Source organism: Lathamus discolor, chromosome 3 (assembly GCF_037157495.1).
Source record: "Lathamus discolor isolate bLatDis1 chromosome 3, bLatDis1.hap1, whole genome shotgun sequence".
NCBI lineage: Eukaryota > Metazoa > Chordata > Aves > Psittaciformes > Psittacidae > Lathamus > Lathamus discolor.
In genome coordinates, this window is record NC_088886.1 from 103,104,584 (window position 1) to 103,122,395 (window position 17,812).

At 38.2% G+C, this 17,812-nt stretch overlaps 1 protein-coding gene across 3 annotated transcripts in view; it reads right to left on the reverse strand.

Annotated features, from left to right (window-relative positions):
• The window catches only part of ANK3 (ankyrin 3), a 384,128-nt gene that overhangs the window by 321,789 nt on the left and 44,527 nt on the right, over positions 1-17,812 (reverse strand). For all 3 annotated transcript variants that reach the window (XM_065670855.1, XM_065670853.1, XM_065670854.1), the window contains exon 2: positions 14,291-14,329. In XM_065670855.1, coding sequence (XP_065526927.1) covers positions 14,291-14,329 — 39 coding nt within the window. The remainder of the gene's footprint in view (positions 1-14,290; positions 14,330-17,812) is intronic.

Here is a 17,812-nt window from a genome sequence, read left to right on the forward strand (position 1 = left end):
AACCCCATAATAATGTAGAGCTTTATACTTAAAATACATTTAAAGATTTAAAACAAAGACCACTTGTACTTTTGTAGAGGTTTCATATGTCTATAGAACTTCCAAGAATCTTTTCAAACCTGGAACTACACGAAAGATTGTATATTAAAAAATACAAATAAAAACACCCCACAGGATGAGCATCAGTTAAAGCTGCCTTTCTTTAAAGCTAAGGCTAAGAAAAAAAGCCCACAAAAAGATCAGTGAAGCACTGAGATGGCACACGACTGTATTATTGTCCATTTTCTGTAATCAGAAATCTAATCTGTCATGCAGAATGTGGATTTTCAACTTTAGCAAACAACCGATTTATGCTTCTATGTTGTTAGTAAATTAGAATAGCCTTAAAAGAAACGGAGACTTCCGACTCCTCGCAAAATGAACAGAAAAAGCTTCATAATTAAGTAATTAATTCATGAAGTCTTATAATTGATGCTATGGCAACTGCCAATGGCACTTGGCATTAAATATAAAACACAACCAAATATAGTGGAAGGTATTAAAAGTATCAAACTTCCAGCTTCTTGCAAGTTCCAGTCTCCAAAACTGCTCTCTTCTATTCAACATAATTCAAGATAATATTTTTTTAAATCAGTGAGATAAAGAAATACCAAACAAAAGAAAAAAATGCCTCCAACTGAAATAAATTCTAGAAATCCACATCATCTTTACCTATAGAAGTTGAACTCACAAATATAGAATATTTTCCTTCAATGTAACACAGATTTTTCTCATATTATATATTCAAGACCCTGAAATTTGTGAGTAGTTTCATGTTACTATTATATCAGATTGAAACAAACCATTTTGGAGAGAGTCTCTTTCATTCTCAGCACCCAACTGTATTTCATTAGTTGGCAAAAACCTAATTTTCCCCAGCTCGTGACTGTTTTACCTAATTGTAAGTGGCAAGTCATGCCCATATCTTTATCTTGTTCCACAAACTTTCTCACCTTAGATTTATCTCCTATCCTATTGAGGAGGAGGAGTGAGAGAGTGGCTGGGTGGGCATCTGGCTACTAGCAAAGAAAGGTCAAGCCACCATACCAGAGAACACCAACCTACAACAATAACTGCTGTCTGGAACTACTGCACAGACCTCATGGTAAAAAAAAAAAGACAAAAAAAACCCAGTTACCTAAGCTGCAATATTACGTTTTTTAGAGATGCACAACAGGAAGAAAAACTAGTGTTCATTTAATCCTTATGATAAACATTTCAGATTTTGTAAATTAGGAAATACTAAGGAAACAAACCAAGAAAAGACCCTTAATATTTGGAAGGATCCAAAAACTGAAAGGAAAACAGTCAGCAAGAGAAGATTATCACTAAAATGTTCTCTTTATCCCAAGTATATTTTCCTATTCCTCTCCTCGGCTGAAAACTGAGTGGGAGAAAGAAGTTACCATTTAAATAGCTACAACGTAAGACGTACTTTGTCATTATGACATATAAAGCTTACATATGCAAAGTGATGCTTAATGTGCACTTAAGGCCTAGAGTTCCACATCTGCAACTTCTACAGCAATACTGCAGAAATGCTCGGTGTAAGTGAACATAAACAGCAGAAAAAGAAAATAACCTTGTTTTCCTGAAACCATGAACCAGCTTGTACAGAGCACAAACGAACAACTTGTAACAATTCACATCTAGCAAATACTATGGCTATGACATGAGTAATACAACTTAAAGGGACACTGAATATGATAGCTTTGCCAGGCTATTGGAAAGAAGCTTACCTGTGCTATGCTTTTAATGTACAGCCTGCCCTCTTCCAGAAATGCTTATATTCAAGTACTCCAAAAATTTGCTGAATACAGCTGAAAAGCTATTCAGAAACAGAAACCACAGAGCATGAGGCTGCAGAAGAAAGTCCCCAGGGAATATCTTCTCTCACATTATCCACACACAAGAAATAAACCCTGTTGCTGCTGAACAGCTCTTTTTAATTGTTTGGCTATTTTTCATTTCGGATTAATCTGTAAGGTTACAAACATGAAAAATACAGTAATTTTAACATAGAGGAAGAATTTAAAAATACAAGTGAGTGCCACAGGATTCAAACAGCCTTGTAAATCATGCCAAAGAATTATAAATAAATAAATAAATAAATAAATAGCACAATCCCTGTACAGTAGTTACAATTCATATCTCTCCAAGAGAGTAGGGTGAGGAGGATACAGTTTCAAAGTACCCTTCACAATATTGCATTACTTGTCAGTGATCAAAACAGACATTAAGTAATATCAATGCATTATTGGTTTACACATCCAGAAACCTCACTGCTGGGATTCCAGACTCTGCGGACTCTGAAAAGAATCCAGCATTCCTTTTAGAAAATACCTGAAAGTATACAGTAGCATAGCCAAAATCTGAGGCAGGAAAAGGTCATAGAAACAGTTCTTACAATCCCATTGCCAACTCACTGTCAACTCACTGTCCTATTATGGGATAATTGCCTCCAGTTTCAAAATATGTCCAGGGTTAAAGAAAACTTGAATATCTCTGTTGTAAATACTAGGTAACAACACAGTAGATAAAGAAAAACTAACACCAAGGCACAAAGAGATATTAAAGGAAACCCCTTCTGTTCAGGAGTTTCCACATAAAAACACTGTTTATTTTCTCAAACACCAATCCACACGTATGATCACACACAATGGAACATATTCTTTTCCTTAGCACTTGAAAGTGTATTTACTTTATTGTTTAAGATGTTTAGTCAAATACTTTTCAGTGCTCACCAATTATCTAAGGGATAAGCACACGAAGCTCTCTTGGAAATTTTCTGCCAGTCCTAAGGCAAATAGAAGCACTCTTCCAGTAAGAACTTTGCTGCATTGACACCATTGAGTATATTCTTTTAGCCTATATATTATTTCATCACACATTTGTTTAATTACACACCATTTGCAGCACTGTTAGCCTTCTGTAAGGTGGCTCTTGATGCTTATAAGCACTAGTCAAACACACTTCAGCCCTTTTTTTGTTGTTTTCATTAGGAGTTTTTGTTCGTTTATCCAGATACCATTCTTAAGCTGGTACTTACGTCCTCTCTTTTCAGGCTCCCATTAGCAGTTCCAATCGCACTGGTCTAACAGTTGCTGATGGAAGAACAGGCACTTTTCCAAATTTCAGAAAAAAGAAAGAAAAACTGAACACAAGGATGATACGCACCATCTAAGCCCTTCAGTGGGCTAGTAGAAGTCAAAGGTCTGCTAAAGGAGTTGCACAACAACCACCATCTCACAAATAAGAAAAGGAAACTGACTGAAAAGGTAAGCAAGAAGCTGAAAGGCTTTTTCTTTCTCCCCATCTCAGGATCCTTCGCTTTTTTGCCTCCAAGGGTTTTACACTATCTTGCTTCTGTATGAAGAACTGCTAACAAATGTAACTGCCTGCACCTCCTTGGTCATACCAAACAGGATTCAAGTATGCAATATTCCAAAAGATCTGCTCCTCTAGCCTCCAAACAGCATTTTCCCACCACTTTTAGCATCATTTTCCACCATAGGTAAGTCACAAGGGTGCCTAGGGCATGGTGAGCATAATTTTCAGCTTTCTAGTCAAAACTATAAAAAAGCTGTAATTAACAGTGCAAGTGACCCATACGATTACATAAATGAAAACACTGGTATTAGTTTGAACACCGTCAGTGTAGACTGAGTTTGCAAAACCAACACAGTTAAACTGCTAAACTTTAGTGCTGCCCAGTATTTCCTTGTTAAACCAAATGGGTGTGCTCACTTTCCACTACTATTATAAACAGCCTCCTTCTCTAAGAATGTTTAGTTTTGCAAGTTAAAAAAACCCACATTTGGTCAACTTTCAGAAGTAGTTTCCTCAAAACAAACACAACTTTTCTAAAACTTTAAATCCAGGAAGTTAGCATGAAGTTTTTCCAGCTCAAAAGTAGGTGAATTATTATAGCCATAGAAGCACCTTAGAGCAAAAAAAAGCTCTTTCCATCCATCAACTGAAACTACCAGAGAGCATTAAGAGACCTACAGATATCATTTTCACTGTAACAATGATGAATCAAATAAGTTCTTAAATTTATTTCCCTATTTTTCTCACCTCTGTTCACATTTTTGAACGATGTTATCATTAACCTGAAAATTCTCAAGAGAATCGGGCCTTCAATAGAAGCTTTGATCTCACCAAAAAAGTAGAGCTGTCAAGTGAAAATCTCAGTAAAAGGTTTTGTTTAAGTATATATTCTTAGTCTAATCAGGAGAAACAACAGCAAGAAAAGACTGCAAGCCCTGACTTTGACCTTAACACAATTTGTTTTAGTATTCATTTTCACTTCGGTCACTAGTTAAGCCCTAATGATTGAGGGGGTCATTATGAGAAAAAAAATAAATAATCCTACTTCCTTGATATTATGCTGTGGCACATTAACTAGCATTCCTGCTCAAAGAATCTTTCCAGCTCAGTAAACATGCCCTCTGGCTTTTGCTCAGGACTAATCCTTACCTGTCATTTCCATATTATTTATATAGCAACACTTGCAGCATCTTCTTGCTGCAAGGAGGACCACAGAAGTCTTCAACAACAATGTCAATACTTGTTCTGAAAACAGGAGACATTAGCAGGAGCAGCTTCCCATACGCTGTGTTAATAAGGTTCATATTTCAGTATCTGCATGTGACCTTGTTCTTCAGAACAAGTTTCAGCTTCTATTTATACAATTCTGATAGCCAGAAAAGCAGTTTAACTTTCATTACTATAGCATGTAAATACGAATGACCATTACCTAGAATCGTTATACTTCAGAAGTCCATTTTTAAAGCCTTAATGGCTGACCAATTGAGCTGATTTGCCCCATCTGATTGTTAAACTCCAGGCACACCAGAAATGCTTCATGAAGACATTATTATTATTAGCAAGTGTTTAAAGAAAAGTCTGAAGCACATGCAGTGTATGTAACACTTTTTAAGCACAGAAATAACTCCAATTTACATAACAATTCAGTTTCAAGCTGCAAGAATTAGCTATCACTGTTTCAAGCTGTCAATATTTTTTGTAACTTAAAAATTAAGGACAGCACTGTTCACTTTGTGTAACAGCTTACCAGCTGATGGAATAATTCTATCTTTCTATCAATAACTGATCAGTGCCTGGCAAGATCATGGAGCAGATCCTCCTGGAAACTATGCTAAGACACATGGACAGTGAGGGGTTAATTAGTGACAGCCGACATTGCTTCATGAAAGGCAAATCATGCCTGACAAATCTGGCAGCCTTCTATGATGGGATTACACCACTGGTGGATAAGGGAAGAGCAACTGACATAATCTACCTGGATTTGTGCAAAGCATTTGACATTGTCCCACACAGCACCGTTTCCTCTAAATCAGAGGGACATGGATTTGACAGATGGACCACTCAGTACATAAGGAATTGGCAGGATGGTCATGCTCAAAGAGTTGTGGCCAACAGGCCAATGTCCAAGTGGAGACCAATGACGAATGTTGTTACTCGGGTCAGTACTGGGACCAGAGCTGTCCAACATCTTTGTTGGTGACATCAACAGCAGGATTGAACACTCAGAAAATCTGTTGATGGCACCAAGCTGTGTGGTATGGTTGACACACTGGAAGGAAGGAATGCCATCCAGTGGGACCTTAACAGGCTTGAGATGGGCCCACGCAAACTTCATGAAATCAAAAGGCCAAGTGCACTGGCACAGGCTGCCCAGAGAAGCTGTGGCTGTCCCATCTCTGGAAGTGTTCAAGGCCAGGTTGGATGGGGCTTTGAGCAACCTGGTCTAGTAGAAAGTGTCCCTGCCCATGGTGGGGGGTGGAACTAGATGATCTTCCTTGGTCCATTCCAACCTAAATTATTCCATGATTGTATGAATTACTCTCAATGTGCTTTCAGTGTACAATCCCATCTTTCACTTTGTTATGCTTATCCATTTACATTATATGCATAAGGAGTTATATTTGGCATCTCAGTTTATTGCTGCGTAGTGAACATTCTATTCTTTGCAAAAGCAGCTTAAAAGAAACTTTGTCACTTTTCCCTTTTGCTCTTCCTTCACATCACTCTCTTTCTCCTTCATTTTCACTTTGAACTACTGTTACTTGCCACTCTCTCTTCTACCTCTTCATCTGCCTCTTCCGGATTTGTGCGTGCAATGTTCCACCTCTCAGCACAACCATTGAAACCTTATACTGGCCTGTGAATTTTGACATGAACCCCTTCCATTTTCACCCAACTCTTCCATATATGCCTTCTATATGTACACATCAGCTTCTTCCACCTGCCACCTCGGTCACATATGTGCCTTTTGCACGCATACCGGCCTCTGGGATCATCCATCCTACCATGAAGCACTCATGATTTTGTCTCAGTTTCTCCACCTATCCACTTTTCAGCTTCTTCCTCCTCTCTTCATTTCAGTTCTGAGAGCTTCAAGACTTCCCTTTCAGAACTACCATTTAATTTCATTCTAGGGACAGATGAGCACCTGCTCACTTCCAATTTCTATTTTTGGTCTCAATCTCATTCTGTGTAACATAACAGCTAATTCATTCTCACACTGCTAGTACCTGCCCTAATTCAGACAGTGTCTTCCACTATCTTTTTATACTTGCTTTTTCACTTTCTAGTCTAATGTTACCCTCAGTTTCTTTCTTCCCATATGTCTTCTGCTTCCAAGGTCTTTCTTACCATCATCAGCCATTTAACCCAGCATGATTACTTTTTCTAAGTTTAGTTTCCAAACAGCCTAACCAGTTCCTTTTATCCCATACTCCGTACCTTCCAGATCTTGAGGAATTTTTATGGCACCCCTGGAAGTGACTTGAACACAAGTTTGTGCTTAAATAAAAATAAAAACCAAAAAACATGACAAACAATGCATTGGACAGTTTTACCGCCATAAGCACTTCTACAAGGAAGCTGCAAAAATGTAACAAAAGCCAATTCCTTATATATATTTGCATCAGCACCAATCCTGTGAGCGTTGTCATGGGACATCTCAGTCTAGTGCTGGGTTCATTCCTTAATACCAGTTGCAAAGTACTGGCATTACATGATCATTACGAGACAACATTGTAGATGATTCCCTGATCAGCAAAGGAGACTTTAATTCTCTACAGGGAGTTGCTCTGTTTAGCATTCTAGCTTCCAGCCAGCTCAGCTCCTTTTGCAGGTGGACCCTCTTGCCCTCCACTACAGATCATCCTGTGGTCACATTACCACTGCCAAGCAGTTACAATTTGAATTCCCCCTTCATGGCTTCCAATACTTTTGGTTCATCCTCTGCTAAATCCCCTGGCTAAATGAAGGCCATGCTCCTTCAGTTTCTCAAACTCTGGATTACTAGCAATCTTACTGCTCACCTTTGTTTTCAAGAAACAGCAGGAAAGGATGAAATACTTTCACAATTCTGACTCGACCAGAAAAGATTTCCAATAAAAGTTACACCTCCTATCACAACAGCTTCTTCTCTGTGCTTCAGCAGAAAAGTTCCCCATTTCCTGCTCCAAAGAAGTCAGGCAGTTCTGCTACTGGCAGGATGTTAGAAAACAGGGCGATTTCTACATACAAGAAGGACAAAATCACCAGCGTTTCCAAAGCAGACAGCTTCAAAAAAGTGACTGGCACTCCAGAAGCTTCAGGCATAATTCACTAGTTTACTTCACTTTTTGTTTAAACTCTTGATGTTGATAAAGTTGTGGTCAATGGCTCAATGTCCAGCTGGAGACCAGTAACGAGTGGGGTCCCTCAGGGATTGGTGTTGGGACCAGTCTTGTCCAACATTTTTGTCGGTGACAAGGACAGTGGGATTGAGTGCGCCCTCAGCAAGTTTGCTGATGACACCAAGCTGTGTGGTTTGGCTGATATGCTGGAGAGAAGGAATGCCATCAGAGGGAACTCGACACACTTGTAAGGTGAGCTGATGTCAACCTCACGAACTTTAACCATGCCAAGTGCAAGGTCCTGCACCTGGGTCGGAGCAATCCCAGGCACAGCTACAGGTTGGGCAGAGAAGAGATTCAGAGCAGCCCTGTGGAGAAGGACTTGAGGGTGTTGGTCGATGAGAAAATGAACATGAGCCGGCTTCAGTGTGTGCTCGCAGCCCAGAAAGCCAACCGTATCCTGGGCTGCATCAAAAGGAGCGTGACCAGCAGGTCAAAGGAGGTGATCCTGCCTCTCTACTCTGCCCTCGTGAGACCTCACCTGGAGTATTGTGTGCAGTTCTGGTGTCCTCAACATAAAAAGGACATGGAACTGCTGGAACAAGTCCAGAGGAGGGCCACAAGGACAATCAGGTGACTGGAGCACCTCCCATATGAAGACAGGCTGAGAAAGTCAGGGCTGTTCAGCCTGGAGAAGAGAAGGCTGCGTGGAGACCTCATAGCAGCCTTTCAGTATCTGAGGGGGGCCTATAGGGATGCTGGGGAGGGACTCTTCGCTAGTGACTGTACACACAGGACAAGGGGCAATGGGTTAAACAGGGGAAGTTTAGACTGGATATAAGAAAGAAATTCTTTACTGTAAGGGTGGTGAGGCACTGGAATGGGTTGCACAGGGAGGCTGTGAATGCTCCATCCTTGGCAGTGTTCAAGGCCAGGTGGCATGGTTTAGTGGGAGGTGTCCCTGCCTTTGGCAGAGGTGTTGAAACTAGATGATCTTAACTTCCTTTCCAACCTTAACTATTCTATGATTCTATGAAAGATAATGGTTGCTTGAGTGCAGGAGTTTTCCTTGCCCTTAGATGATTGTTTCTGTTAGTAGCCATTACTTGAAGTGAAGTTTCATTTATTGCCTCCAACAGGTTCTGTCCAGATTTAACATAGCAATCACATAATGGAAAGTTTGGAGATATGCCCAGAAGGCTTGCCATCTTCTGCCAAGGCAGCATTTTGGCTTGTCGCTTTGGAAGCCAGGAAAACATAATGCTGGAACCAAACCTTCGTCCCAGCACTTTGCATATAAAATTGCTGCATTGAGAGAAAACTTTTTTTGTGTGTGTAATTAGAGGAGAAAACATCAAAAATGTAATTTGTTTGAAAGGCAAAAAGTACTGTCAACTAAACCCACCACTCTTCTACTGAGGAAAAAGAAGTAATGAGAACACATAAAGTAACAACCAATAGAAAATAGCTAACTTCAAAGAAGTTGAATAAGTATGAAACCCCAAAACACACAGCTCACTGATACTAGGAAAAATTAAATAGGTATGATTTTACTGATTGCTGATGTTATTGATAACTACTGCTACTATTTCTGTGGTACTTGATTATCAAGGGACTTCAGTAATTTTTCTTTATATTTGCTATTTTATTGTCTGTTTGCACGGAGTAAGACAAAACTGATCTAACTAAAACTTGAAAGAACAATCTGTCTTGCTGAGAACCATTATTACAATTTAAGTATTTATGACAATGTTTTAAAAGGAAGCATGTATAATAGGTTCCTAGCTAAAGCAATATTCAACTGCCAAAAATAACTGTACTAGCGTACTGGTTTGTATTCCAGAAGAAGGGAAAGAAAAGCTTACTCCATACATGGTTATGAGTTTTCACATTTATACATCAGACAAAACTAAAATTGGAAATCCCTATTATGATATGCTGTTTAAAAATACACAACTGTGGAACAGTCTCATGCTCTAACACCTCGCACATTGCATCCAAGTTACACTTCACCTGTCCCAATTCTCACACATTTGATTTACATACAATTTTGTAAAATGTTTATGTAAATTGTCCTTTTTACATCAAGTGAGGCTCAGATTTTTAAACCTAAATCCTTAACCTTGTTTCTACTACCTACCAATTAGTACACCTTTGTCTTTTGACTGCAGTGCTCTGCTTAGAACTTTACGGTTTACAAAATAAAGGTTTATTTTTACAACTGAGAAATTTAGCTGTAGTTTTTTCTGTATAGAAACATGTGAACACCCTCTGTGTTAAAATAATATCCTGGAATTTCTAATAAGCATAAGCACAAGAAGGGTGGAAAACAAGACAGAGTTCATTTCACACTCATCTATTTGCTGTGTAGTCAACATTATATTTTCATCATCATAGATAAGCTCAGAAGACTTCCAATGCACATCTTGATGTGCATCAAGTGTAAACATGAACACAGCTAAAAAGTCAATGCTCAGTGCACACCACTATAAGCAGTTTCACATATCAGCTGCAGAACCAAAGCTGACACACTGTTTTTTATTTTATTTCCTCCCAGATGGTTGACAGTAAAAGTCATTCTTATCTGGAGATCAAATTTTGGAGGAGGGACCAACTATTTCCCAGGCACAGATAGTAGCTTTAAGACATTAAGTGAAAAATATAAGAGCCAAATGCTATGTTTTCATTTAAGTCAATATATTTTCCTGAAAATTTTTTGGAGGGGTAGGGATGGAGAGCATGCATGCGTGCCACAAAATCCTGCACAAATAGATCAACGGGATCCTCAGTTACTCCAACATCATCTGCTAGGTGCAAGATTAAAAAAAAATGTTTTGCACATCCAAAATTCAAGGATCTGGGACCGTATGTACATGGATCAGTAAACACCATGTAACGGACAGTTAGTTCTGGTGTCTTCAACATAAAAAGGACATAGAACTGTTGGAACAAGTCCAGAGGAGGGTCACGAGGATGATCAGGGGACTGGAGCACCTCCCGTATGAAGACAGGCTGAGGAAGTTGGGGCTGTTCAGCCTGGAGAACAGAAGGCTGCATGGAGACCTCATAGCAGCCTTCCAGTATCTGAAGCGGGCCTATAAGGATGTTGGGAGGGACTCTTCATTAGGGACTGTAGTGACAGGACAAGGGGTAATGGATTCAAACTTAAACAGGGGAAGTTTAGATCAGATAGAAGGAAGAAATTCTTTACTTTGAGGGTGGTGAGGCACTGGAATGGGTTGCCCAAAGAAACTGTGAATGCTCCATCCCTGGCGGTGCTCAAGGCCAGGCTGGACAGAGCCTTGGGTAACCATGGTTTAGTGTGAGGTGTCCCTGTCCATGGCAGGGGGGTTGGAACTAGATGATCTTAAGTTCCTTTACAACCCTGACTATTCTATGATTCTATGATGCAGTTAAGAGTGTTTAATTATTCTACATGAATTCTGTAAAACTCCTGCAGCTGTGTACCCACCATGTTGTGCACTATTGACTTAGTGTTATGCCATTATCTTCCAACTGAGAGAGTCTCAGCCTCAGAGTTTGGTTTGGGTTTTTTTTCTAGTCCTTACCTCTGGCTATTTCTATTAATTCAATTTAGGTTTAAACAAAGAGGTCTACAGATGCCGACTGTAATTTCCAAGCCTTTATGTCAAAGTCCCGTCCAGACAGATAACTGGCACATAAGACTGAAGCGGTGAAAGAGATTTCTAAAATGCTGCCATCTGATTCCCATCCCACACAAATATGTAATTTAAGTAATGAAAAAAGCTTTCGTCTCAAACATCAGATTGTTCAAAGCTCTTGAAATAAGTAAAATGTTGGAATTTGGATTGAGTCATGACAAGTTAAAGCTATAGCAGCAAGAAATAACCTTCTGAACAACAATAAAAAGAACATCCTTAATGTCAAGCAGAAGAGAAAGCAATTACATTTTCAGACAAGCACTGTCAGTTTAAAAATATACAATGTAAAGAAATAAAGTGAGTTTAGCCCTCCACAGTTTCTTGGATTCTTCACATATGTTTAAACTTCACCTTATTTACTTATTTACTGTGTCTTTATATTCCATTTTTCTTTCACCACAAAAAACCCCACAAACAAACTAATTTGTTAACATAAACTATTGTTGACAAAATCTAAAGGAATGTGTATTTGCCTCAGCTATTAAGACACAACATAATTGCACACATTTGTGCAATTTCATCTAAATGCATACTTTAAATATGCACTCCACTTTAAGCCTCTAAAGGAACAAAACTAGGAACTAAATATTACAATAGAGCTCAGGAGGCACAAAACGCAGGTGCCCCACATGTGGTGGCAGTGTGGATACAAGACTTAAGGAACAGGGTCATCATTGGTCACTACAGCTTGGTGATTCGCTTTATGTGTGCTACTAGCCTGATGTCACCACTGTTCAGTGATAAGAGGGGATAAGCAGGAAAGGCAAGATGACAATTTTCAGCTGAACAGGAATATTTCCTGCTGTTTTCTGGAAAATCCCACTGTTCCTTCCTTTCCTCACCATGACCATGAGCAAGGCAGGGTTCAATTTCAGGTTGGGTATGAGTGCAACTCAACAGGGAAACAGCAGCACAACTTGAATACATAGCAGTTCAGCAGGTCCAAAGCTAACAGCTAAATTCAGGTTTCTTAATTCAAAATCTTTGTTCCATAGAATCAAACAACTGGACAACTGGACTTGACAGAAAGAATAAGGTTTTCCCCTTTCTTCCATCCTTTCTCACAGGCAGTGGATTACCAAAGCACTCAAAGAGTCTTCCAGTCCCAAAAAGATTAAAAACCAAAAGCCACACTTCTTCCATTAAATATCTTAAGTTCAGCAGAGGCCATCTGAGCACGTCCCAGTAGGAAAAGGGATTAAAAGCAGAATGTGCCAGCTTCAGCCATTTACTTCTCTACCCTCTTATAATTTCAATGTAGATTTTCTGCTTTATTTTAATTTATTACACTTTTAAAGTTCTAATGGTGTTGCCAAGAGACTTCTGTATCAGTTCATGTCCTCAGTCACCGGTCACAATGTCAGGGTGAGACCTTAGCTCAGCCATGTGGAAGATTTGGAAGTGAGTATAATCAAAAAAATTTCTGCCAAGATGATGACAGTTTCAGCACTGTTGTTCTCCATTAATCACAGCAGTTTTGATGACAACAAATTACAACACATGTAACACCAAAATTCAAAGTATTTATAAACCTTGTTATTTAAAACACAAAAACATACTATGGAAAAATGGGTGACTTGTCCATTGAACCTTTTTGCACTATTAGCTACTTCAAACATGTCACAAAGTCCAGCAAATCTGACACTTAAGTGGGATACAGTTCTGCCAAATGCTTTTACTGGAAAAGAAAAATACAGAAGTGAGAAATAAAAGCATTTGTTTTATTAAACAACTTTTCATACATCCAGAAAGTTGAATTCCTACACTGTAGAGGAATAAAAACAATGCTGAGATATGCAGTCAGTGTAATGTTCTGGTCTTCAAACATCTGACTCCAGTATCCCCAGTGCTTACTGTTGCTTCCACAGATGACAATAACAACCAGGAGGAACAACTTCTGTCCAGTTGCAGTACGAAATCAGAAAAACTTAACACAAAGTGAATTATTCTCTGTGCAATGTCTTGCCTTGTAATTTTTCAATGACTACATCTAAGACAAATGTTATCCAGAGAGGAGATAAAAAAAACAAAACCAAACAGATGAAGGAAAAGAAAATGAAAGCGGCAGCAAACACATTCCTGTCCAAAACTTCCTGGAATCTGGTTGCTTACCTTATTCTAACCTGATGTAAGATAAACAGGTGTACATCAGAGCATTACTGGACTGAAACCAAGGCAATTAAGAGGGAGCTGTACACAGTTCGTAACATCTGACGGCTATAAATTACTCATGCAGGTGTTTGGGTGGTATTTTATGCCAGCACTATACGCTGCTAATACAGGCATAAGAGTACAACATATCTTAATTTCTCATTGAAGTGATGCATAGTTGAAGATTCAGCTCTTGAGGGCATAGCTAAATCCTAAAGTCTGCATACCTGGTATTTTCTAACCAAGGTCACGGAACAAAATTGTTTCAACCACAAGTAAGCAAAACTCTAATAACTGACAGGTTTCTGTTTGTTAAAATAAGCAAATTTTGTAGCAAGTGTTCTAAAGACCACCAGGCAATCAGGAAGCTCTTGTCACACCAAAATGTGTAAACTAGCTAACCCAAATGGTAATGCTTTTCATGTGATTTCATGTGAAGACTTACTGTTCATTTGTTCACCTACAGAAAGCAACATCTATGATAAGGAACACTGAAGTGCACAACAGCAATAAAGATGCTTACAGAAACACATGAATTAGAAGAGACTTCAAAGCAGTGGAAACAAAACTGTAAGACTACAGATAGACACATTTTCTACAAATGCTCTAAAAGATCACAGTCCCAAAGATTTTACAGTATACCATTCTCTGTTCTTTCCAGTGGCGAGCTCAGTATTGTATCAATACATTCAGAATAAAAACACAAAAAACACTGGCATGTAAGCCCAAGGAATGAACAAAAGCTGATTTTTTTAGTTTTACCTTTCTAGGGCTTCCTGGAGGGTAGCATTTATGGTATACCTAAAAATAAAGAAATTACATTGAAAATAATTCAAACTGGTAGGCAAAACAATCTTGATAGTAGCACAAAAATAAACATAATGCTTACACAAAAAGATAACATTATTACATTATTAGAGAGCAATTTGTGGAGCAATCCAAAGACCATCATCACTTTGTAGCAAAGATATCAGGAATACACACACTACACTTTACAGAAAATACATCATACAGCATCAGCATCAGAAGTACGAAGTCACAATACAGCCTACAGTTGGCTGATGTCACAAGATGTTTTTCATATCCCATAGAACGATGATGTCTCGCTACCTCAAGGGGATATTACACATACCAGTTGCTTTTAACTCAAGGTCTTACATTAAAAAGTCTCTGTGTCCTGGGAATCTGTTCATACAGTTTTTCTAAACAAATGCATGTTGTCATGGGGCAAAAGATTAAGTCCCTCCAAAAAGGGAAAAAAAAGAAAAAAGGCTGTGAAATATTGAGATGCTAGGCAGAAGGAAATCGCAAACTGAAAGCCTGCAAAGCATCACAAAGAGCATAATATACCTCCAGTTCTGCTGAAACCTACAGATGGGCAAAGAACAAGATGAAGCGTATGGGGAGACAAGGGTCAAAAAACCACACACAGAAACAGCAAGCAAAACAGTAGAGGTATTCTCTTTGTCTACTTGGAAAATAACAAGAATAGAGACAGAGTTCTTCAGCACACTTTTGTTTTAAACATCTTGGTGGCTTAGCATTTGAGGTGATGCCCACAGTGCTCAAGCAAATGCTTTTCAGCAATGAAAGTAGTCAAAAACATGACTATGTAAACAATGACTTCTTGGCAGGGGTTAGGAAAGACACCAAGCAGTTTTCATGGAGTTATGACACAAATCCCCACAGTCTTCCTTAGGTCTCTACAAAGTTAGGACTATCCAACTTGAGAATTAAAAAAGAAATAATTAATTCCAACACAACCCAATAAAGAATGTTAGCCTACTTGTTCTCTTAAATCTATTTGAAAATTTTAAATATTGAAAAACATATCTATTTCTTGTGTATTTGAATATATATGTATATGTAGTTATGTATGTGTATATGTAGTATATATGTATATGTAAGCTGATCAGTCCCTCTGTTAACATGAAAAGCAAAGCTTTTTGATTTAAGAAGCTGTTTAGGGGTTGGGTTGTGGGGGTTTTTTTGTTGGTTTGGGGGTTTTGTTTTTTAAATTTATGTTTCAAATATAACTGATGTCCTCCCACAGAAGAGTTGCTCACCTTGGGGTGTTTAAGCTCCATAACCATTACAGAACATTTTAGCTAAACTTTAAATTGCAGCCACATCTGCTTTCTGCATGAATAAAGCATGTAATATCACAAAATTTAGTTGGAATATCCATATACTTGTATTGTCACTGACTGCCCAGACTGAATATCAACAAAGCAAAATTATAACCTTCGTTACAGAAACAGCCCCACTGAAAGAGCACCACGTAGAACTGCTCATTTTCTACTGTTCTTACACAGGTTAGTTAAAATCTCTGTGAGAAATTAAGCTCAAGAGACATACACTTTCTTTTCGGGTTTTTTTACCAGTGGGGATGTAAACTTTTTTTTTTTAACAGTATCTATGTAAAGCTCAACTAATTCTTTGCATATCATCACGAAAATACAAATTTCCTTTTCCTTTCCCAAACAAATGTATTTTGCCCAACAACCTCAGTAATGAAGAATAAATATTTTTCACAGCATAAGTCTCAAGTTCTTATTCCAAGATACTTGAGCACAAAACACATTTCTAATAATCAGAAAACAAACAAAAAAAAACAACCAAAAAACCCCAAAACAAAAAAATAGAAAATAGCATCGTTGAACTATGCCTTAAGTTTTCTCAGTATACAGTCAAACCACATTCCAGTTCTGCAGCTATTGGGCTATAATTCTAAACAAACAATAGGTTCTGCCTCTGTAAATACTGTTCCTGTTCTAATTCATAAGTTTTGCAGAATATTACACAGATCACTCAACAATCCACCCTCAATGCACCTGGGTCTTTACAATACCTAGAGAATAATTCGTGCTTCCATTTTCCCATTCTCTGACAGCACAGAAGGAGAAACTTTAATTCATGTATGGCTCTAACTTTGAGATCTGAGCACCACCAAAGAATTTGCAAAAGTTCTAGAAGAAATCGCTTTACAAGCCTGATCTACTTCCCAAATGCAAGAACTAAATTGCCTTAACTATATCTGAAATAACAAATCAGCATCTGAAGAGACTGGCCATATGCTAAACTGCCACTCTCCCATACTGAATGATGAATTAAGACGTTAGTATAGCTGCCTGCTTACTACAATACTGTTCATGTCACTCACATATGTTGCTTTGGCAGTCACTACAGTTTTTGTAAACTAAGCAGTACATTAGGTTTGAGAACAAAATACAAATGAGCTAAAACCACCCAATTCTTGACCAACTTCCATGGAACAGGAAGAAACAGTACAAAAGACTGGAAAGATATGAAGGGTAATTGCTGTACCTTTGCAATCTGCATGATGGAATGCATTTAAAAAAGAAAAAAATCAAGACAGCCAGACAAGAGTCCAGTAATCCATGATTTTTTGTAGTCTCTGCAATCTGTGCAGTTTTCTGTAATCTGTATGTGATACTGTAATGTTCACGGTATTGTAAAGGGAATGTGCAGAGGGAGGAGAAACATTCACCCCCAGCACTTAGGGAATATATAACATTAATTTAGCTAGCTAGTTAGTACAAACATCTCATTGATGTAAGCACTGGAGCTTTTCTCCACACTTAGCACATAGGTAAATTATTTAAAATAACTAAAGAATTGTCACAGTGGCCTAATAAAAGAGGATACTAAGAGGCTGCATGGTAAACTACATGAAAAAGTAATTAAGTGCTTATAGTAGATTTGTATGCCTAGATAAGACTGTGGCTACTGAAGAATTTTGTCTCAACAAAACCAAGCAAGTCAATCCTTGAAGCATTGGTATCAGAGCAACAAATTGTCACTGTGTGTCTGTAGTGACCAGAAGGACAAGAATACCTTGCATCTTAGTTTTTCACTGTATTTCTTACACTCTGCAGTAATATCAGTCTCCACACACCCCAGAATATGCATTAAGAAAAAACTGTTACTTTGACAAGAACTCTTGAATTTACAATCAAGATTATCACATTCAGGCATTTACAAAATCTTTTCTGATTAGTTACAAGTTGAAGGATTTGGGTTACAGATTTGTGGTGAGGGAAGAAGTGGAATATGTCTATATTTTCCATAAACACAGAAGCACAAAAGTATTTGCAAGGTACAAAGCATCCTCTGAACAATGACTTTAATAGGCTAGACTCTTCTTGTTCTTGATTCATTTTCTCATCCATTTACCTTTAGGCTATATTGACATTTCTATAAATGATATTACTACAACACTCAATTCTTTCCACAGCTTCTTGTGTGTCTTGTCTAATATAC